This window comes from Notolepis coatsorum, assembly GCF_963971535.1.
Source record: "Notolepis coatsorum genome assembly, contig: SCAFFOLD_400, whole genome shotgun sequence".
In the NCBI taxonomy this organism is placed as follows: Eukaryota; Metazoa; Chordata; class Actinopteri; order Aulopiformes; family Paralepididae; genus Notolepis; species Notolepis coatsorum.
The window spans coordinates 59921-85000 of record NW_028169486.1 but is presented as its reverse complement, the minus strand read 5'-3'; the positions used below and the strand labels follow the sequence as shown (position 1 = coordinate 85000).

The window sequence follows — 25080 nt, the reverse complement described above, 5'->3', positions numbered from 1 at the left end:
ATCACACAGAACACACAACCGCTCCTCCTCAGGTTTACCCTGGAATCTACCCACTTCCACCGCCAATGGCAGGGTGCCAGACCTCAACTGGGCACACAGAGACCTCCGTCTTCTCTTTAAGTTTAACATTACATAAGGTTCAGTAAAATACTAATTTTTAATTGCAACATATTTTCTCTAAGTTTAGGTTTTTTCCAAATCTCCACCTCCCACTTATCCTGATGGATTGTTGATAATTTTGTTTTAATTATGTGAACCTTACACTGCAAATTGTTCATAAAAATCATACTCAAGTCAGTAGAAGAAAAAATCATGGACATCTCTCTTGACCAGGGATGACCGTGTGCTCTGTCCCAATTAAAAATCTTTTTTGTCACCCTGCCATTTGGCAGCTGGACCAGGCGGTTCCATAACCTCACCATTTCACCTTTTTGCTTGACCAAGCAAGAGTCCCACCCCATGTCCCCTTCTATAGCCCCTTTTGGTGTGTATTTATGGACTGCTAAAAAGTATCTTAGGCCCGGTTCTGGATCGCATTACATTCAGGTGCATCATCAAAACCCCATACTCCAGCAGCATAAAATAAAACAGAACCCACCATTGAATCAAATAATTGTGTAAATGTTGAAAACCCAAGGTCAGTGCACACTTTCATTTTACTCAACACGCCCCCTAGCGCCCTTCCTGCTGACTCAGACATTATTTTCCTTCCTTCTATGAAGCACATGTACTCATTAAAGGTGAAACCAAGATATTTATAAGAATGTGTGTAAATCAGGGGCGTTGGTCCAAATTGAAACTTATGGCTACTCTGCTGTTCGTGTTTTTTCCTGAAGTGCATAATCTGTGTTTTTTTCACTGTTAATCGCAAGTCTCCATTTCATGCACCAAGAACTCATAATATTCAACATGTTTTGTAAATTTGCTTCATTTTCTGCAAACAAAACAATATCATCAGCGTACAATAAAATACTTAGGATTATATTATCTATTGGAATACCAAGATTGGCTTGCTTGATTTCTTGCGCCAGGTCATTAACATAAAGGGCGAATAAAGTAGGAGAAAGCACATCTCCCTGTTTTACACCGAATGGGGTGGGGAACCAGCCGGTCCTAACATCATTCAGCTGCAGACAGGCAGATGGGGCCTTATACAGGCTTTTGATAGCCTTATAAAATAGACCATCAATACCAGAACAGATTAATTTATAGTCCAAAAGCTCTCTATTAATCCAGTCAAAGGCTTTTTTAAAGTCAACAAAACAAACAAATGTATTCTTGCCCTCGTCCAATCTGGCTCTCACCACCGATGATAAAACAAAAACATGATCAATACAAGCTCTCTTAGCCATAAACCCATTCTGCTCATCCACCAACATTTCATTATATTCTAAGTATTTATTTAATCTATTATTAAGAACACTTGAGTATAATTTATAAACTGTACTGATCAAACTAATACCTCTGTAATTTAGTGGGACTCTAGGGTCAGCTTTTGCAGATTTGGGGATGGGCTTAATAATGGACTTGTTCCATATCGAGGAGATGGTGCCTGTGTTAAAACAAGTTTGATATAAACAGTGTAATACATTCAGCAGATAGGGAGTTTTAAGGACCTCGTTCGACAACTCCTCAATACCCATAGCTTTCTTCAGTTTCGCTCTGTCCACTACACTCTGTACCTCGTCTAACGTAATGTCACTATTTAATAATTCACAACCTGTAGGGCTATTGCTCATCCCAAGTTCGGCCTCACATTTTAACTTACATATTTCTGTCAGGAAACCATCATCAAATAAAGGGTGACTACTACAAGCATACAGACTACTATAGTCGGTTTCCCACTTTTTCAGAATCTGCTCAGTTTCAAAACTTTTTCAGAATCTGCTCAGTTTCAAAACATGATTCACCGTTATCCAATACAATCTCCATTGGGACTGTCTGGTTTTTTTTGGGGCCTAGTTTATTTATTTATTTCCAGAATTGCTGGGGATTACTGACTTGTAGTTGTTCTATATGGAGAGCTTGTCCTCTCTTGAAACGTCGTTTGAAAAATCTGAGTTTCTTATCAAATTTAGTTTGACAAGCTTTAAATTCATTCAGTAAGTCTCTTCTCACATTCTGTTCCTTGCATTTTAGAAAAGACTTTTCGGCTGCCCTTGAATTAAGCCATAGCCCATTTAATTCATTATTCCAATAAGGTTGTTTGGTCTTAAAATACTTTTTGGGCGAACCGCCTTTCTTTATAGTACAGTGTCGACCAATTTCTTTATGCAGAAAACTACATAAGTTATTGTAACAGAGATCAATATTCTCCTGGTTTTTCGGACCGTTATTCAAGAGCTCCATGACATCTAGTAGAGCTAATAACGTACCTGCCAGAAAGCCAATGTGAAGGAGCTGGGACAGGTCCCGGAGGCACAGGGTGTGTGTAACATCTAGCACCAGCCTCTGGAACAGCCCTCCCTCCAGGTCTGGGTAGAGGCCGTACGCAGCCTCGTCACAGTACTCTGTGAAGGTGTAGTTGCCGGCCGGCCTGAGGTCTGTGTAGTTCTGGAAGTAGATGACGACGGGGCCAATGAACAGAGCCAGGACGGCCAGAGAGGCCAAGTACACGGGGAGGACGAAGCTCCGCCGCAGGGCGTGCATCTTGCAGGCCGCCACCACGAACCAGTGGCACAGGGCCGAGGAGACCAGCTGCAGCCCGAGGAGGCCCGTCAGCACCTTCCGGACCCCCGCGGGAACCTCGCTCAGTGAGCTCCAGTCCCTGCCGGACAGAGGGACGTAGGCCCCGAGCACGGCCGCCGTCACCAGGATCCTCACCAGACTGGAGAGCATGTGGAGGAGGTTCCGGCAGCGGATCATGTCTTCGGTCAGTCGTCGGAGGAAGTGGTTTCCTCCAAACAAGCTGAAGTAGTTTTCCCACCAGTTGAGCGAGACCAGGACGGTCCCGGCGACCGCCAGACCCGCCCAGAGGGCCATCTCTCCCCGGGTCTCTCTGTCCATCAGGTAGGAGAGGAGGAACAGAGCGTAACCCCCCAAAATGAGGAGGAAGGAGAAGACGGGCGGCACGAGGAACCGGTTCATTGCTCTGGCGGAGCATTGAGCGGCGATCTGGAAGATGGAGGAGAGGACGGCGATGCTGTTGAGCAGCATGACGTTGGTGACGATGTCGAAGAAGGGCATCGCCACGATGGTGAGAACTGCCGAACCCAGGGCCACCAGGAACTCAATGGACAGGACCTGTGACGACACGAGGAGACAGGAGAGGAGGGTCGATGTAGTGGTACAAGTGGGTAAAGCTATCGACTCAGGGGGGCGACAGTGGCTCATGAGCAAAGGTAAAGTGCCGACCTGTTCATCAGGAGCAATTAGGGGTTAAGTGGTCTTGCTCAAGGACACTTCGACACGCTGCTCCCCCGGGAGGAGCCGGAATCGAACCCCGAGCAACCTCCGGATTACCAGACGACTGCTCTACCTCCCGAGCCACTGTCGCCCCCCACAGTGAGCTTTCACTAGGCCCATGGTTAGGGTTATAGCTTTAACGAGATTCCTGTGGAAACTATTTGATGAAGTGAGAGGCGGTACGTTCACTTCTTATCCACCGCAACAATAATGCACAATAAATCAGTGGTTCAGCGTGTCGTGGGGCCTCCAGGCGTGCTGTGGAATGTCAGTCACACCCACGAAGCCCCCAAACCACACGTTATTCGCAAGGCTGCTGTTTGCACTCCGTCTATCACTGTACCGTACGCTCCGTCTATCACTGTACCGTACGCTCCGTCTATCACTGTACCACTCGCTCCGTCTATCACTGTACCACTCGCTCCGTCTATCACTGTACCACACGCTCCGTCTATCACTGTACCACACGCTCCGTCTATCACTGTACCACACGCTCCGTCTATCACTGTACCACTCGCTCCGTCTATCACTGTACCACTCGCTCCGTCTATCACTGTACCACTCGCTCCGTCTATCACTGTACCACACGCTCCGTCTATCACTGTACCACTCGCTCCGTCTATCACTGTACCACTCGCTCCGTCTATCACTGTACCACACGCTCCGTCTATCACTGTACCACATGCTCCGTCTATCACTGTACCACACGCTCCGTCTATCACTGTACCACACGCTCCGTCTATCACTGTACCACACGCTCCGTCTATCACTGTACCACACGCTCCGTCTATCACTGTACCACACGCTCCGTCTATCACTGTACCACACGCTCCGTCTATCACTGTACCACACGCTCCGTCTATCACTGTACCACTACCACACGCTCCGTCTATCACTGTACCACACGCTCCGTCTATCACTGTACCACACGCAGGGGTGTAAAGTACTTGAGTAATTGTACTTTGTTACAATACTTAAGTACTGTTTTGGGGGATTTGTACTTTACTCGAGTATTATTAGGTTTGTATACTTTGTACTTTTACTCCATTACATTTCAGGGGAAAAAAACATACTTTTTACTCCTTACATTTAAAATGCAGACCTACAAAGTACAAAGTACAAATCTCACAGGTCCAACCATTTTAATTGTTTATCTGGCCAAACTAACATTAACGTTATTAATCCTGCTACCACAGGTAAACAGCCAATCAAATCCCCATCAATGGAAAATGAACCCGCCCATACCCATGCTGATTGGTCCTTGTGCAACACTAGAAAGCGGGGATCTTTGATTAAACACCTGCTATCAGAAGAATAGACAGTCAGATCCGCATTATGCTGTGGTTAATATTGTGATATTATTCAGGGTACTCCAGTATTCTGTCTTTAATATTGTGATATTATTCAGGGTACTCCAGTATTCTGTCTTTAATATTGTGATATTATTCATGGTACTCCAGTATTCTGCCTTTAATATTGTGATTTTATTCAGGATAATCCAGTATGCTGTGGTTAATATTGTGATATATTCATGCTGTGATGTGAATGCCGTCCATGTTAGTTTACCTTCAATGGAGAAGTGCATTAAATAATTTTAATGCAAAAAAAGTGTCCTCTGTTCTTTCATTTCAGCATTGTCTATCGCAGAACACATTCCATTGTGGGCAGAGTGTATGCTTGGTTTCATTCCAGCCTTGCCTAAACACCAGCTGATGATTTCACTAATTGGCTCACCTCTTCAACTAACTCACCTGGTGCAATGTATAGTTAAAATGAAAACTTGGCCCATGATGGATTGAGTTTGAGACCCCTGGTGTATCCCTTTTTTTTTTTAATGTACTTTTACTTTTTAGTACTTAAGTACATTTAAAAGTAGGACTTTTTGACTTTTACTCAAGTGTGTTTTTAGCCAGATACTTTTGACTTTTACTTGAGTCAGATTTTGAGATGGTACCCATACTTTCACTTAAGTATAATTTCTGGGTACTTTTTACACCCCTGACCACACGCTCCATCTATCACTGTACCACTACCACACGCTCCGTCTATCACTGTACCGTACGCTCAGTCTATCACTGTACCACACGCTCCGTCTATCACTGTACCGTACGCTCCGTCTATCACTGTACCACACGCTCCCGTCTATCACTGTACCACTCGCTCCGTCTATCACTGTACCACACGCTCCGTCTATCACTGTACCACTACCACACGCTCCCGTCTATCACTGTACCGTAAACCATGTGCGATTAACCGACATTCTCGCCAACGGGGTGAGTTGATTATCTTCTTAAATCGAAATTATATTTGTTCCAGTCCTTCTCTATTAGGAGTTCTCTTTGTAGTCCAGTCCTTCTCTATGAGGAGTTCTCTATCTAAATTATATTTGTAGTCCAGTCCTTCTCTATTAGGAGTTCTCTATCTTCTCTATCAATCAATATTTTACTATCTAATTATACCACTAACTACCTGCAGTTAACAGGCTGCACGTTGAAAGATCACCAGAAGTTGCAAGTTGTTATTACGGCTCTCGTATAATTTAAGAGTAATTATTTTCTACTGGTTTAACAGGTTGTTAAACCAGTGCAAGGACATTTGAAAATAATAATTTGACTATTGAAAGTCAAGCCAAGACACATTGGACAACAACACAATCCAACGTGAGTCACGGGAGAAGGAGAAGGAGAAGGAGAAGGAGAAGGAGAAGATGAACTCGTTCTCACAAAGGCGGCGGTTGCCTTGGTCGGTGCCCTGCAGCTCTTGAAGAGGCTCTTCCACAGGCTCTTCAGCAGCAGCAGGACGCTGGGGCCGACCAGAGCGCAGCCCACGGACAGCATCGCCACGGGCTTCTGCTCAGCCGGGACCGTCTGGGTGGCGTTACCGGACAGGGTGATCAACAGCAGGAAGGAGGTCTGGGAAGACAGAGAGATTAGATCAGAGGGAACCCAACCTGCTGAGCAGTGTGTGGGATCGTCACGACTGATGAGACACAGTCTGTCTGTATCTCTCTTTGTCAAACCCCCCTCAGATTAGAATACATAGGGCGGGATCCACAAAGAATGGATTGCACGGTGCTAATTGCACCCTGTTAATAAAATTTCCAATCAATCAATCAATCAATCAATCACCTGCATGTTATTAACAGATTGCAGAATGGGTACAATATAGTACGGCTCAATACACACAATTGTTAAAGGAAAACTCCAACATTTTGGGAAATTAGCTTATTTAACATCTTCCCCGGAGTTGGACAAGAAGATACATACCTTTTTCGTCTCTCTGCATGCATTGGGCTTAGGGAACGCCTGGACCGTTAGCCTAGCTTAGCTTCATAACTGGAAGTGGGGCAGACATCTAGCCTAGTTCACTACAGTCAGGAAATATACTCCAAATACAATCAAAATACAACTCCCACACGTTCCTGTAAACATGTTGTGACCTGTGTATTTACCACATCTCGCAGTCACACAAGTCACACGAGTCTCCCAGTCACACAAGTCACACGAGTCTCCCAGTCACACGAGTCTCCCAGTCACACAAGTCTCCAAGTCACACAAGTCTCCCAGTCACAAAAGTCTCCCAGTCACACAAGTCTCCAAGTCACACAAGTCTCCCAGTCACACAAGTCTCCCAGTCACACGAGTCTCAGTCTCCCAGTCACACAAGTCTCCCAGTCACACGAGTCTCCCAGTCACACAAGTCTCCCAGTCACACAAGTCTCCCAGTCACACAAGTCTCCAAGTCACACAAGTCTCCCAGTCACACAAGTCACACAAGTCTCCAAGTCACACAAGTCTCCCAGTCACACAAGTCTCCCAGTCACAAAAGTCTCCCAGTCACACAAGTCTCCAAGTCACACAAGTCACACAAGTCTCCCAGTCACACAAGTATCCCAGTCACACGAGTCTCCCAGTCACACAAGTCTCCCAGTCACACAAGTCTCCCAGTCACACAAGTCTCCAAGTCACACAAGTCTCCCAGTCACACAAGTCACACAAGTCTCCAAGTCACACAAGTCTCCATGTCACACACGTCTCCCAGTCACACAAGTCTCCAAGTCACACAAGTCACACAAGTCTCCCAGTCACATGAGTCTCCCAGTCACACAAGTCTCCCAGTCACACAAGTCTCCAAGTCACATGAGTATCCCAGTCACACAAGTCACACGGGTCTCCCAGTCACTTGTGTGACTGGGAGATTTGTGTGACTGGGAGACTTGTGTGACTGGGAGACTTGTGTGTCTGGGAGACTTGTGTGACTGGGAGACTCGTGTGAATTGGAGACTTGTGTGACTGGGAGACTTGTGTGACTGGGAGACTTGTGTGACTGGGAGACTCGTGTGACTTGTGTGACTGGGAGATGTGGTAAATACACAGGTCACAACATGTTTACAGGAACGTGTGGAAGTTGTATTTTGATTGTATTTGATTGTATATTTCCTGACTGTAGTGAACTAGGCTAGATGTCTGCCCCACTTCCAGTGATGAAGCTAAGCTAGGCTAACGGTCCAGGCGTTCCCTAAGCCCAATGCATGCAGAAAGACAAAAAAGATATGTATCTTCTTGTCCAACTCCAGGGAAGATGTTAAATAAGCTAATTTCCCAAAATGTTGGAGTTTTCCATTAAGGGGATGCAGACCGGAGAAAGACTTTCGTCTCGTTTACATCAGGGTCCCCCATTTTCAATTCATAATGAATTGTAAGTAAGGGTTCAATTAGCACCGTGCAATCCATTCTTTGTGGATCCCGTCCATCATGTCTTCTCGAAAATCTTTTATATATTATAAATTAGGATTTGGATTGCAAGGGATAGGGTTACAAATAATAGTATAGAAAGAAGGTAATAACGTTGGAAAAATGTATGACTGAAACTTGCAGAGCAAAATGCAAAGGCTGTATGATGTAGAAAGCAATACATTTTAAAACGTCAAATGAATAGTTAAATGATGGAACATTGAAACCCATCCCGACTGAATGTGGATCCTGTACCTTGCTGCATATCGCCAAACCAAACACCAACAGGGAGACGACAAAGAGAGTCAACACCTTAAGCAGCTTAACTAGTTTCCATGGTGTCTGCTGGTCCTGAATGACAGGGACCTCTCGACAGGTGTCCCATGATCGCCTGAAGAGAAAAGATACAACTGTCACTATATGAGAAGGACAAGATCATTATGAATTATTATTATCATTACTAATGTATCATTACTGAATAACAAGATATTTATTTATTATTATTATCATTACTAATATATCATTACTGAAGAACAAGGTTATTATTCATTATTATTATTATCATTACTAATGTATCATTACTGAAGAACAAGGTCATTATTTATTATTATTATCATTACTAATGTATCATTATACTAATGCACAGAGAAAATATACAACTGTCACTATATGAGAAGGACAAGATAATTATGAATTATTATTATCATTACTAATGTATCATTACTGAAGAACAAGATATTTATTTATTATTATTATCATTAATAATATATCATTACTGAAGAACAAGGTTATTATTCATTATTATTATTATCATTACTAATGTATCATTACTGAAGAACAAGGTTATTATTCATTATTATTATCATTACTAATATATCATTACTGAAGCACAAGGTCATTATTTATTATTATTATCATTACTAATGTATCATTATACTAATGCACAGAGAAAATATACAACTGTCACTATATGAGAAGGACAAGATAATTATGAATTATTATTATCATTACTAATGTATCATTACTGAAGGACAAGATAATTATGAATTATTATTATCATTACTAATGTATCATTACTGAAGAACAAGATATTTATTTATTATTATTATCATTAATAATATATCATTACTGAAGAACAAGGTTATTATTCATTATTATTATTAACATTACTAATGTATCATTACTGAAGAACAAGGTTATTATTCATTATTATTATCATTACTAATATATCATTACTGAAGCACAAGGTTATTATTCATTATTATTATCATTACTAATGTATCATTATACTAATGCACAGAGAAAATATACAACTGTCACTATATGAGAAGGACAAGATAATTATGAATTATTATTATCATTACTAATGTATCATTACTGAAGAACAAGATATTTATTTATTATTATTATCATTAATAATATATCATTACTGAAGAACAAGGTTATTATTCATTATTATTATTATCATTACTAATGTATCATTACTGAAGAACAAGGTTATTATTCATTATTATTATCATTACTAATATATCATTACTGAAGCACAAGGTTATTATTCATTATTATTATCATTACTAATGTATCATTACTAATGCACAGAGAAAAGATACAACTGTCACTATATGAGAAGAACAAGATAATTATTAATTATTATTATCATTACTAATGTATCATTACTGAAGAACTCTCATTTGACCCCCATGCCGCTCCATTGTTAAAACATCATATACTTTCATCTCCGCAACATTGCCATCCCTCATACACGCCTTCATCTCCTCCCGCCTTGACTATTGCAACTCCCTCCTCACTGGCATCACCTCCCAGAGGTCAGAGAGGCAAAACTGCTGGGTGTTGTAATAGATGAAACACTTTCTTGGTCGAAACACATTAGCAATATGGTGGCTAAGATGAGCTGTGGTACTTCAATGATCAGAAGGAGTAGAACTCTGTTGACTAATGGTACAGCAAAGCTTGTACTACAATCTTTGGTCTTATTCCGTCTGGACTACTGTCCTACTATATGGTCTAACGCCTCTAGGCTTGACCTGAACAAACTCCAGCTCGCTCAGAACAGGGCGGCACGCCTCGCTCTGCGCTGCTCTGTGAGGAGTAGTGTTGGAGTGATGTATGCCGCGCTGACCTGGATGACAGTGGAACAGAGGATGGCATGTAGCCTGGTCACTTTTCTGTTTAATATCTGTAATACTGGGAAACCGGAGGGTTTGCACTCACAACTGTATGGATATAACAGAAGGCAAGCATTAGATTCATGCTTTACTTTACCTTAACCAAAAACAAATGCTCTGAAAAAGACGGTAATGTATAGAACAGTTGCTTATTGGAATAATATACCGAGAAATATAACTATGGTAAGGAACAAATTTATGTTTTAAAAAAAGGTAAAAAATTGCGCTCATGAATAATGAGTTACATTTTAGTCATTGACTTATTATGGAAATTAGTATGGAAATATAAAGGTGATCGGTGACTTGAGAAAAGTTAGGGCCCGCGTCCACCTAGCGCATATTTCTCCGTGAAACATGCTGGGAGTGCGCCGGCAGAGCTGGCTTGAAGCGCATCTTGTAGAATAGATGACAGAAATAAATCTACAGCCATGCCGCGGTTTTGCACATATTATAGCATATTTGAATAACTTTATTGTATATTAATTATATATATAGTTATTGCCTGACACCACAGTTCGCCCTTTGCTTTTTATTAGCTTTTTAGTAGTGTATTCGTGTAGTTATTATTATTAGTTTTGTCGCGAATCTCAATGGTCTGTGGGAGACAGCCAGACAGGCAGGCAGCTCCGGTGTCAGGTTACAAACAGAGTGGTAGATGAATGGCTGTGATTGGTTGTCTGAAAATGAGCCCAGCGCATCGCTCTGAAAGTTCAGAAAGTTTCAACTTTCGACCGCACAAAAAAGCTGAGAAAAGAAGCCGACGGCAGCGCACTTCCTAGAGGCGGCCGCATGCGGCCGCATGCGCTCCCTCCCCATTGGAATACATTGAAAACAGATGCGTGCGGTCAGATCAAAATTATCAAAAAGTCAGTACTCAACACATAATGCATAATGAAACTAACAGTCAAGGTGGTTAAAATTACATGCAAGCACAGAAACAAGACACAAAAAAAAGTCTATAATAACATTTTAACCGTATACAGTGTATATCCAGCTAAATTAACAATTATATACATGTTTATATAGGACATACCCCTAATACCTATTTTCTAAAACCCTACACACATATGCTCCAGCTCGAACCCCCCCCTCCCGGACCCCTCCTTGGATAAAATATAATAAATCTATATGGCAACAAACACCTCATACGGCTGCTCTCGGGCAGGCGTTTCAGCGTCATGCCCACCCGGACTAACAGACTGAAGTTTAGTTTTTATCCCAGGGCCATAACTGCACTAAACTCAGCAAAAATGTAAAACAACAATCTCCCCTGCACCCCCCACCCCACCCCCCACGCACACGCACACACACACACACACACACACACACACACACACACACACACACACACACACACACACACACACACACACACACACACACACACACACACACACACACACACACACACACACACACACACACACACACACACACACACACACACTAAAAGATAGGGGAATTATCTTTTATACCCCCCCTGTTTATGTTATGTATATTATGCCTTACTTGTTTTATTATTTTAATACTGTGTTTAGGACTGTGTTTTTATGATCTAGGACTGTGACGGCTAGCACCTAGGGCTGCCTTTTAAATTTCATTGTAACATTGTAACAATGACAATAAAGATCATTCTATTCTATTCTATTCTATTCTATTCTATTCTATTCTATTCTATTCTATTCTATTCTATTCTATATACAACTGTCACTATATGAGAAGAACAAGATAATTATTAATTATTATTATTATATTTACTAATGTATCATTGCTGAAGAACAAGGAAATTATTCATTATTATTATCATTAGAGGATCATTGCTGAAGAACAAGGTCATTATTCATTATTATTAATATCATATAATATATCATTACTAATGCACAGAGAAAATATACAACTGTCACTATATGAGAAGAACAAGATAATTATTCATTATTATTATTATTATTATTATTATTATTATTATTATTATTATTATTATTATTATTATTATTATTATTATCATCATTGTTATTATTGTTATTATTATCATCATTGTTATTATTATTACTACTACTACTACTACTACTACTACTACTACTACTACTACTACTACTACTACTACTACTACTATTGTAACACTAAATAAAATAAAATGGTAAATCGCTGCATTTATATAGCGCTTTTATCCTAAGCTCTTTACAATTTGTTCCTCACATTTTACCCATTCACTCACACATTCACACACTGACAGCGGAGGCGACCATGCAAGGAGCCAACCTGCTCATCGGGAGCAATTAGGGGTTAAGTGTCTTGCTCAAGGACACTTCGACATGATGTTCTATGTTTTTATTATGATGCTCTATGTTTTATTATGATGCTCTATGTTTTATTATGATGCTTTGTTTTATTATGATGCTCTCTATGTTTTATGATGTCTGTCCATGTCCAAAATCAGGGACCATGATGGAAATAAGTGCTTGCACTTTCTCATATTTTTATCCCTTGGATGCTGACTTTTACTCCACAATAAAAATCAATCAATCAATCAATCATGCTGCCCGGGAGGAGCGGGAATCGAACCGGGAACCTCTGGATTACCAGACGACTGCTCAACCTCTTGAGCCAATGTCGACCCTACACTAGTAAGTAAGTAAGTAAGTAAGTAAGTAAGTAAGTAAGTAAGTAAGTAAGTATTTATTTATAAAGCACCTTTCATACATGTCATGCAGCTCAAAGTGCTGTACACAAACATACGCATACCGTACTTTTGGCACTATAAGCCGCACCCGAACACAAGCTGCAGCTGCCAAACCGAACGACGTGCACACATACAAGCTGCACCGGACCACAAGCTGCAGGTGCCCCAATGCTCAACCGCACCACATGCAAGGGCTCGTGCACAGAGGGGACCGCCGGGAAAGAGACGGCTGCCCGAGGATGCTCCCACCCATCAACACCCCCGTCCAAACAGGAACGATAGCCAGTTAGCAGCGCCGGGTACAGTAGGTAACCACTAAGTAACACTGCTAGTAATAATAGCAATAATAACAACAGCATTATTAATAATAATAATCATCATCATCATCATACATTTCTAATAATACATTAATTTTGCAAATACATTTCATTCCTTCATTTCTTGGAAAAGATATTCCTCATTATTCTTTTAAATGATTAACTATACCACCGATAAAAAGTCCAGACTCACATGTATTGCTTGTCCATGTGTCGTCCTTGTGCAGCGTGAGACATATGAGATATCTCAGGTCTTCAATCCCTTTATGGTTGAACAAGAAAATACCATCCTCTTCACATCACTCACTTCCCGACACTTCACGTCAGCATGCATTCATTACACTCAACCACTTCCTCATTCTGGATTATGCAAATAACAACAAACAGTATCGGCATCGGAGAGTGAATCACGATCTGTGATTAAAGCAAGTGTTCACTCTTTTTAAACATTGTCTGGCATGGTTGACTATTAGAAAGTAGGCCATAATTGATCACTGATCACAGTATTGATAAACCTAACACTGTGCTGTGTTCTCTCACCTGTCTCCAGTACAATCGTCTATGACGCCATCATACTTGTCCTTCTCCAGAAGCTCACAGTATAATCCGTATCATTTTCACATCTTCTACTTTAGATTAGATTAAAATGTATTGTCATCATACAGCGCAAGAAAGTACACAGTACAATGAAAAGAGGTTTGGCATCCAACCAGAGTGCAAATGTAACAGCAAACAGTAGTAGGTATATAGAAGGATTATATGCAGGTATATTCAGACAGAAATGGATATATATATGCCGTAAATATGAATATATAAATGTATATATACGATATATACAGCACTATTGTACATGCTATCATACAGTTATGGGTAGACTATAGTATGAGGTAGGTAGTTATGATTGATGACTGAAGCAATGGTTGCAAACTGTAGATTGGATCAATCATTATAATGAGTTTCAAACCATCTTGCTTGTTGGCAAGGGGCGGAATAATTGGGGTCCCTTGAACTCTGACCTCAAGATATCTGAATGACAATGGGTTCTATGGGTTTCTATTGTTTCTGTAGTACCCATGCAGTTTTGGACAGAAAGCATGCAGTTTTTTGCATGCAGTAAATGGTGCATTTATATAACAGCTTTTATCTAAAGCGCTTTACAATTTTGTTCCTCACATTTTACCCATTCACTCACACATTCACACACCGACGTTGGAAGCAACCATGCAAGGTGCCAACCTGCTCATCAGGAGCAGTTAGGGCAGTGTTTCTTAAAGTGTGGGGTGCAGAGTCATGACAGCAAGCGACTGGGGAACCAACGCGATGAACTATTGGTTGGCGTGTTTCTCGCGGCTAGCGCTGCAAGTAGTTTAAATAACTTCTCTTAAACTACTGTTCGTGATTCTGCCTAAAGCCAGGACTCGACGGTGAAAAATAAATAAATTCTCTTAAACCACTGTTCGTGATTCAGCCTAGAGCCAGGACTCGACAGTGAAAAATAAATTACTTAAACCACTGTTCGTGATTCTGCCTAGAGCCAGGACTCGACAGTGAGCGTTTCACTCGCATTTGCTTACTCTCGTTTTTGACGTCAACTGACGTGCAGAATGGTTGGGGCTGAGCCCATAAATCTCAGTCGAGGTATGGAACATGAACATGAACATGAACTGAAGGAGTTACGAGGTGGCATTTCATGCAAAACTTAGGAGTTCCTGGCCCTCCCTCGACAGAGAGAGAGAGAGAGAGAGAGAGAGAGAGAGAGAGAGAGAGAGAGAGAGAGAGAGAGAGAGAGAGAGAGAGAGAGAGAGAGAGAGAGAGAGAGAGAGAGAGAGAGAGATAACTCTCAAGGTCGGCCTACAAATGGATTGCCGGTTACCATGGAACCTCAACAGTGCTCTCGACCACTCTTAGAATTTGGTCTTGCCTAAGAGAAAAGCAAAAATAAGAAAACATTGCTGAATCCCTGGTAAGAACAAAATAAGAAATAAATGCTAGTTAAGAACAAAATAAGAGGAAATCTGTTTTTATATCGCTTCGTGAATGAGGCCCAATGTGTTTTCTTATTTTAGCAGAATTTGTTTCTTCTTTGACAACCCTGAGGGCATATAATATGTTATATGTTTTGGTTTGCAGAAAAAGTATGCAGTCCTCAAAAACGAATTGTATGATATGTTGTCGACCCTACATTCACCCTCTCTCACTATTATTAAATCACATTGAGAGGATGATCTGTCTGTAGAATTTTCGGATGAACAATGGCAATCTATTCTCCGGAATGTTCACTCTTCCTCAATTAGTCCTTGGGCCGGACGAGATATCGGTACCGAAAAGGCGGCAAAACCTTACCTATTTTAAAGTGTTCATAGGGTCAATATAAGTTAATTAAAATATGATAGACTTTCCATAGGAGCAGCTTTTTATATTTTTTGACTGTTTGTTATTTTCCTCTATAGGCGGATTTTCATCAGTTCCAAAAAGAACACAGACAGCCAATAGCACATTAAAATTTCTATAACACTCTTTTTGGACATTCCTTTTTATAAATTAAACAAACCTGTGTCCAATTAAATTAGTTGATGAAGTGGGTGTGGCCTATTATTTGGTGGTGGAGCAGTTCTTTCAGGAATCAAAGCTGAATGGGACACAGCTGTCACAGCTGACTGGTAAGATACATCCAACTTTAAATGTTACTACATGTTAAGGGTTATGAAAACACATATACAATATATATGTATACACATGTGCATGAGAATTTAAGAAGCATATTTGATTGTTTAGAGACATTTTGTTACTAACTGTATGTTTCATTGCATAAGGGCAATAACATAAGGCATCATGCAGGGGTCCTAAAAGTGAATTTGAACATTAGCCCTGAATAGCCGATCTACAAGCTAATGTAAAAACAAAATATTGATTTATCTATTTCAGAGAGTCACGCCATCATAGAGCAGTTCTTACAGGAATGTTGCACCTTGCATGCATCCGAGAGATGATTCATTGGTGTTTTGCATATGACAAGCTCAACTACGCTCAACTACGCCCGCTACCTTTCATACTATTATGCCACAATGACACAGCTGCCTGCAAATCACCCGGAAGTGCATGCCCATTTCCTGCAAGGAGGCTTCTCCGTCCAACTTGGCAGCAGAAATCCTTTTGGACGAATTCCTGTTGACCAGACCATTGAGGAGACTGTCAACAAGGACACACAAACATCTGGTGGAACAAAAGGCTTCAGCCTCAAACCTGCGGCTGTCTACAAGTACTACTTAACCTCAGAGTACCGCAGTGCCTTCCTGAGGCGGCTGAGGGAGATGGTTGGTCAAGGAGATTCTCAACTTAATCACCCAGACTTACAGCTGCCCAGGATCAGAAGAGATGAGGCTGGTGTTGAGTCCATTGTTGATATCCTGGATAACTACTGGCTGAATCCATTCAGTCCAGACCAATGTGAGTTTGTCAGCTTGTCAACAGCAACTGTTGCCCCACCAGATGTGGGCAATGACCTACTTGATGCTCATAAGATAGGATAGCAAGCCTATCAAGCCTTCAAACATGAACGTCTCGAGACAACTCCACCAACTACAAAGTTTTATGACAAGATCACAAAGAATAAGCTGAAAACATTTTCAGAGGTCGGTAAAAAAACATGCAGCAAAGGGCAAGGCAAGGAAGTAATTCTGAAGGCTGATATGAATCTGTTTGGCCACATGGTTCTGGTGGCCCAGAGCCGAGAGCTACACATGAGAGATGTGTTGACACATCCACTGGGACCCATGCCCTGGGCCCTAGCTAATGGGGATGGATCTCTTCGCAAGACAAACAAGGCAACTCTTGCCAGAGAGTTGGAGAAGAGTGTTGCCCCAGCAGAAGTAATCCCCAAACCATCAACAACCATCATCGATGGAATGAGCCTTGTCCAAAAAATGAAAGGAGATGACAAGACATTTGCACAGCTGGCAGAATCAACCCTAGCCAAGGTCTTGCATGAAGGTGGCAATAGTGAACGGATTGATGTTGTCTTTGATGTTTACAAGGACATGTCAATCAAAAATTCAGAAAGGGCAAACAGAGGTGCAGAAATGGGGATCCAGTTCAAAAACATTGTTTCTGGCCACAATATTCAGCAGTGGAGGAAACTGCTCTGCAGTGCTGCAAACAAAGCCAGTCTCATCAAGTTCTTGGTGGAGGAATGGAAACGGCCCAAGCACAGAGATAAACTGCAAGATAAGACACTGTATGTCACTTGTGAAGAAGTCTGCCAAGGTCACCAAGGACCAGTGGGAGGAGGTAACACAACTGAGATCTACGCAGGAGGAAGCCGACACCCGCATGCTATTGCATGCTCTCCATGCAGCAGAGTCTGGCTACAAGGCAGCGATCATCATAGCTGATGACACAGATGTTCTGGTGCTGTCCCTTGGTTTCAGCAAGGACATTCCATGCCGTGTGTACCAAAAATGTGGCACACAGAACAGGACAAGATTTCTGGACATCACTAAACTTTGCCAATCACTCGGTGAAAGTGTTGCTGATGCCTTGATTGGCATGCATGCGTTCACCGGTTGTGACACTATAAGTGCATTTGCAGGACGTGGGAAAATGGGCACCTTCAAACAATTGAAGTCAGACAGGGCATACCAAGAAGCCTTCCTTGAGCTGGGCCGTGCTTGGACTCTCTGATGAGCTCTCCAAGAAGCTGGAGGAAATCACTTGCCGCATGTATGTACCCTCTACACACACTACAGAAGTCAATCTTCTTCGCTACCAACTTTTCTGCACCAGGCGTGGAGAGGTAGAGTCCAGCCAGCTTCCACCATGTCAGGATTGCCTGTTTATGCATTCAATTCGTGCCAACTATCAGGCTGCTATCTGGAGACGGTCTCTTCAAACCCAGCCATATGTACCAAGCCCTGTGGACCATGGGTGGACCACAAATGATGAAGGGCAGCTGGAAATGCAGTGGATGCGTGGTTCCCCAGCACCAGATGCTGTCTTGCAGTTGCTATCCTGCAAGTGTGTGAGGTCATGCAAACTACCTGAGTGCACATGTCTCAAGAATGGGCTGAAATGCACAAACCTGTGTAAATTACAAACCTGTGCCAACCAATGCAGTGAGGAGGAGACCCCTGCACAGCTGACAGACTCAGATACTGATGATGATTAAAAAAAAATCTGAAGTACCCTGTTGGTACCCTAAACATAGGGACATATACATAAAGATGGACATAAGGAGGGACGGACATTGGTGTTCCTTGGAGTGGTTGCACCACTCAAAAAAAGAAAGAAAAAAGTAAAATATGCACAACTGTTTCCTTTCCTTTAAAGTAATGATAACAAGGGGCTAGGTAATTGAACCTCTGTGACTCAGTGATGTTATGTGACATTGTAACATATTTCTGTTATAGCTGATACTGTATGTCACCTGTGTTTTGGTTTGTGCTGATGTCATAACTAGGATTGCCTTTTTACGGTCTACTTTACACAGGATGATTGTATAGAGTGTATACATCTGTATACTTTATTTTATTTTGTTGACTGTGTTGGCTCCTTGCTCTGCAGCAGATTATTTTACATTATTTTTGTATCATATTAAAGTTGTCTTGTGCTGCTATTCGTCTGAAATTACTATACTACTTCTATGTCCTGTATCTGTATCCCTGTGGGATCAATGAAGGTATCTATCTATCTATCTATCTATCTATCTATCTATCTATCTATCTATCTATCTATCTATCTATCTATCTATCTATCTATCTATCTAACTCTAAAACCAATTGAATAAGGTATTGAGAAGAACAATATAATTTGTCAAAAAGGTTCCTTAATTAGACAATATACATTGCAATTATTTAGTACTTAAGGGTTTATTACAAGTATCTGTGGCTGGCTAATAGTTCAACACACCCAAAGGAGATGATATAATGAAAGAAGATGATTTCCAGGGAAGGCACTTTTTAGTTTTTTGAATATACAATTTTCACAGATTTGAGGTATAGTGCAGAATTTTGGCTACAGAAAGAGTCATTTTCAAGATAGAAAGGTCATCTTGGGCTTAAATTGAAGCTTAGGGATATGGGACGTTTTCTATATACAAGTGAGGCAGTGATATTCACCGTAATGTGCTGGAAAATAACCATCTTTGTTGTTATTTGTTAAGCGGACAGTATATTTCTTTGTGTTTCTGTGGATGATGCAGGTCATATTTAACAATACAATGGTAGCATGCCCCAAAATACTATTCTGCTACTTACCCCTATGTGTCAAGATACTACATGACAAATTTTAGACTACCAAGTCGATTTTTGTAATTTTAGTGAATTAATGTATGCCTTTACACAATTTCGCCAGAGCCATATACCAAAAAGGGGGGTTTGAGGTGATAACCACTAAAAAGCTGCCAGTCAGCAAGGTCTATCATATCAAAACCTAATCTAGGGATGTATAGGAATAAAAAAATCACAACTAAACTTTGCCGCCTCACCGATACCGACATGTCATATCTGGGCACTTGGCCCAAGGACTAAATATGTGCCAGACATGGGCTCCTACAGTTTAAGGTGTTACACCGTTACACCGCATTTCTCAAAGGAGAAGTTGGCTAAGATTTATCCAGGGACAGATCCTTTGTGCAATAGGTGCAAGACGATGACGGGTTCTCTCGTTCATACATTCTGGACTTGTCCAAATTTATATAACTATTGGACATCTATATTTGATACTTTTTCTGTAATATTTGGAACCAAAATTGACCCTTCCCCTATAATCACAATATTTGGAGTGGCACCAGAGGATATGCCTATTCACATAAAATACTTGAAAATCATTGCTTTTACTACCGTAATTGCTAGGCGTTTAATACTTATGATGTGGAAGCAGGAGGCCTCTCCCACACATGTCCAATGGACCAGAGATGTAATGGGGTTCCTGCACTTGGAAAAGAAGAGACCTGCCCTCCCTCTGTTCCTTCAGTACTCCTCCTCTTCGTCCTTGTTAGGGTATAGAGTTAAACTGGAGCCCAATAGCAGAACACAAGGGAGAGAGAATGGAGCGGTTTAGGTTAGTTTAATATTCCACATTTACATTTACATTTAGTCATTTAGCTGACGCTTTTATCCAAAGCGACTTACAAGTTATGTACGACAAGCCATCAGGAAGGGCACAACTCTATCAGCTGAGTAACAATGTTCATCAAAGTGTTGAGTGCTACAGTGTAGGTTAGTTTATTAGGACAAGTGCATGACAGTATGGTTAGTTAGGGTTAGATAAAAAAAAATTCTTTTCTTTTTTTAATTCCAGGTGGCAATAGGTACCATGCAGACAGGGTAAACAATACAAGAATGTTCGACAGGTGCGAGCAGGAGCACTCCTCCTGATTGTGATTGTGACACTCTTTCCATGCCACCCCTCTGTTGACAGAATCTGGCTATGGGTAGGGATGGGAATCGAAAACCGGTTCCCGTTGGGAACCGGTTCCTAATTGGCCGATGCCTGGAACCGTGTGGCTCCTGTGACTTTCGATTCCCTTATCGCTGCCAGGTTTTTCCTACAGTTGCGCGCGTTAGCATGTAGCCATGGCAGACTCTATTTGATTCCTTAAGGGCTCGAAATTGCCTGGCTTTTGGTCATATGCTCCCGAAATGCTCCCGCTGTTTGGCTACTTCTATGTGCAGTGAAAACTACTTGAATGCTTTAGAACATGGTCATTGATTTAGTTTAGGGTGAGCTAAAATTAGCCGCGGAGCTATCGCTAGCTAACGTGAGCTAACGCTATTTAATCAAGCTCACAAAGAGAGATAAACAGCTGACAGCGTATAGTACAGGTACAAATACAATAAAACAGCTCACTTCCCGACACTTCACGTCAGCATGCATTCATTACACTCAACCAACCCCACATGAGTGCACTTCCTCATTCTGGATTATGCAAATAACAACAAACAGTATCGGCATCGGAGAGTGAATCACGATCTGTGATTAAAGCAAGTGTTCACTCTTTTTAAACATTGTCTGGCATGGTTGACTATTAGAAAGTAGGCCATAATTGATCACTGATCACAGTATTGATAAACCTAACACTGTGCTGTGTTCTCTCACCTGTCTCCAGTACAATGGAAGTGTTTTCGTCTATGACGCCATCATACTTGTCCTTCTCCAGAAGCTCACAGTATAATCCGTATCATTTTCACATCTTCTACTTTAGATTAGATTCAAATGTATTGTCATCATACAGCGCAAGAAAGTACACAGTACAATGAAAAGAGGTTTGGCATCCAACCAGAGTGCAAATGTAACAGCAAACAGTAGTAGGTATATAGAAGGATTATATGCAGGTATATTCAGACAGAAATGGATATATATATGCCGTAAATATGAATATATAAATGTATATATACGATATATACAGCACTATTGTACATGCTATCATACAGTTATGGGTAGACTATAGTATGAGGTAGGTAGTTAGGGTAGGTAGGTAGGGCAAATACTGCGGCATGGTCATGCTGGACCTACAAAAGGCCTTCGACACTGTCAATCACACCATTCTGATTGACAAGCTAAAAGCAATTGGTTTTGATAGTTTATCAGTGAGCTGGATACAATCCTACCTGGAGGGGAGGGAACAGATGGTGGAAGTAAACGGTACCCTATCCCCCCCCCTCACAGTGAGCTGTGGTGTTCCACAAGGAAGCATACTAGGACCGCTACTATTCCTAATTTATGCAAATGACATGTCGTCAGCTTGTGACTGCAACTTGTTCCTGTTTGCGGACGACTCAGCCCTGCTGGTCTCTGACAAGAACAAGTTACAGGTTGAAAAAGCCCTCAGCTCGGAACTAGGCAAAATCTGCATATGGCTCGCCGACAACAAACTATCATTACACATGGGCAAAACAGAGTCCATTCTCTTCGGTTCAAATAACAAACTCAGCAAGACCGACGGCTTCTCGGTTACAGTGGGTGACAATATTATCACAAGGAAAGATGAAATTACCTACCTGGGTTCCATCCTAGAGGCTAATCTTTCCTGTGACAAAATGGCATCCAATGTAATAAAAAAAGTCAACCAACGAACGCGATTCTTGTACCGGATCTCCTCTCTGGTAAACAAGAATACCCTGAAGACTCTAGCAGGAGCACTCATTCAAGGGTACTACGACTATGCTTGCACCTCATGGTACCAAAGCACCTCAAAGGCACTAAAAAACAAATTACAAACATCTCAAAACAAGCTAGTCAGACTACTACTTGACCTGACTCCTAGAACCCACCTCACCCCTGCCCACTTTGACAACCTAGGATGGCTTAGAGTAGACGACAGAGTACAGCAACTTGCAATGGGCCTGGTCTACAAGATACACTACGCGACCAAGGTACCCATGTACATGTCAAAATACTTCCCAAAGGTCAGTGAATACCACGATCACAACACCAGAGGAGCTCCACAAATCATGTAAACCCAGATTCGGCTCAAACAAGGGACTAAACACGTTTCGCAATTATGCCACATCAATGTGGAACGCCCTGCCTAAAGCTGTAAAGGAATGTGAATCACTACCCACCTTCAAAAACACTCTCAAAAAACACCTACGTGAGACTGCAATTCGAAACTGGCCCCTACAAATGTCCTAACCTAGTTGTACAGTAAATGACCAAGTAAGGCTTTGTCAACATTCCAATGTACAGTGTAAAATGTGTGTGTGTCCCCTACCCAACCCCCCCCCCCCCCCCCCCACCTCCAATGTACAGCCCTCACCCAACCCCACCCCACCAACCTCCTCCAATGTACAGTTTCTACGCCAAATGTATATACACTCCTTTTCTGGACACTTTTGTATCACAAACAGTACTGTATTTGCAAATCTGATATGTCATAAATGTATAGATGTAGCAGTACTGTCTATCTGTATGTCATGTATGTCATATATGTTATGATGAATTGAAAATGGGGGACCCTGGTGGAAACAAGACGAAAGTCTTTCTCTGGTCTGCATCCCCTTAACAATTGTATGTATTGAGATGTACTGTACTGTACCCATTCTGCAATCTGTTAATAAACTTTTCAATCAATCAATCAAGTTATGATTGATGACTGAAGCAATGGTTGCAAACTGTAGATTGATCAATCATTATAATGAGTTTCAAACCATCTTGCTTGTTGGCAAGGGGCGGAATAATTGGGGTCCCTTGAACTCTGACCTCAAGATATCTGAATGACAATGGGTTCTATGGGTTTCTATTGTTTCTGTAGTACCCATGCAGTTTTGGACAGAAAGCATGCAGTTTTTTGCATGCAGTAAATGGTGCATTTATATAACAGCTTTTATCTAAAGCGCTTTACAATTTTGTTCCTCACATTTTACCCATTCACTCACACATTCACACACCGACGTTGGAAGCAACCATGCAAGGTGCCAACCTGCTCATCAGGAGCAGTTAGGGCAGTGTTTCTTAAAGTGTGGGGTGCAGAGTCATGACAGCAAGCGACTGGGGAACCAACGCGATGAACTATTGGTTGGCGTGTTTCTCGCGGCTAGCGCTGCAAGTAGTTTAAATAACTTCTCTTAAACTACTGTTCGTGATTCTGCCTAAAGCCAGGACTCGACGGTGAAAAATAAATAAATTCTCTTAAACCACTGTTCGTGATTCAGCCTAGAGCCAGGACTCGACAGTGAAAAATAAATTACTTAAACCACTGTTCGTGATTCTGCCTAGAGCCAGGACTCGACAGTGAGCGTTTCACTCGCATTTGCTTACTCTCGTTTTTGACGTCAACTGACGTGCAGAATGGTTGGGGCTGAGCCCATAAATCTCAGTCGAGGTATGGAACATGAACATGAACATGAACTGAAGGAGTTACGAGGTGGCATTTCATGAAAAACTTAGGAGTTCCTGGCCCTCCCTCGACAGAGAGAGAGAGAGAGAGAGAGAGAGAGAGAGAGAGAGAGAGAGAGAGAGAGAGAGAGAGAGAGAGAGAGAGAGAGAGAGAGAGAGAGAGAGAGAGAGATAACTCTCAAGGTCGGCCTACAAATGGATTGCCGGTTACCATGGAACCTCAACAGTGCTCTCGACCACTCTTAGAATTTGGTCTTGCCTAAGAGAAAAGCAAAAATAAGAAAACATTGCTGAATCCCTGGTAAGAACAAAATAAGAAATAAATGCTAGTTAAGAACAAAATAAGAGGAAATCTGTTTTTATATCGCTTCGTGAATGAGGCCCAATGTGTTTTCTTATTTTAGCAGAATTTGTTTCTTCTTTGACAACCCTGAGGGCATATAATATGTTATATGTTTTGGTTTGCAGAAAAAGTATGCAGTCCTCAAAAACGAATTGTATGATATGTTGTCGACCCTACATTCACCCTCTCTCACTATTATTAAATCACATTGAGAGGATGCTCTGTCTGTAGAATTTTCGGATGAACAATGGCAATCTATTCTCCGGAATGTTCACTCTTCCTCAATTAGTCCTTGGGCCGGACGAGATATCGGTACCGAAAAGGCGGCAAAACCTTACCTATTTTAAAGTGTTCATAGGGTCAATATAAGTTAATTAAAATATGATAGACTTTCCATAGGAGCAGCTTTTTATATTTTTTGACTGTTTGTTATTTTCCTCTATAGGCGGATTTTCATCAGTTCCAAAAAGAACACAGACAGCCAATAGCACATTAAAATTTCTATAACACTCTTTTTGGTATAACACTCTTTTTGGACATTCCTTTTTATAAATTAAACAAACCTGTGTCCAATTAAATTAGT

At 41.5% G+C, this 25080-nt stretch overlaps 1 protein-coding gene across 1 annotated transcript in view; it reads right to left on the bottom strand.

Moving 5' to 3' along the window:
- Positions 1–16296, bottom strand: part of LOC311248718 (chitin synthase chs-2-like) — a gene marked incomplete at both ends in the record, with an annotated part of 66823 nt that extends 50527 nt beyond the window's left edge. The window contains 4 exons of the mRNA XM_084339554.1: positions 2376–3243; positions 6129–6317; positions 8394–8529; positions 16277–16296. Of these exons, the coding sequence (XP_084195680.1) occupies positions 2376–3243; positions 6129–6317; positions 8394–8529; positions 16277–16296 (1213 nt within the window). The remainder of the gene's footprint in view (positions 1–2375; positions 3244–6128; positions 6318–8393; positions 8530–16276) is intronic.
- Between the last annotated feature and the right edge of the window lie 8784 nt (positions 16297–25080).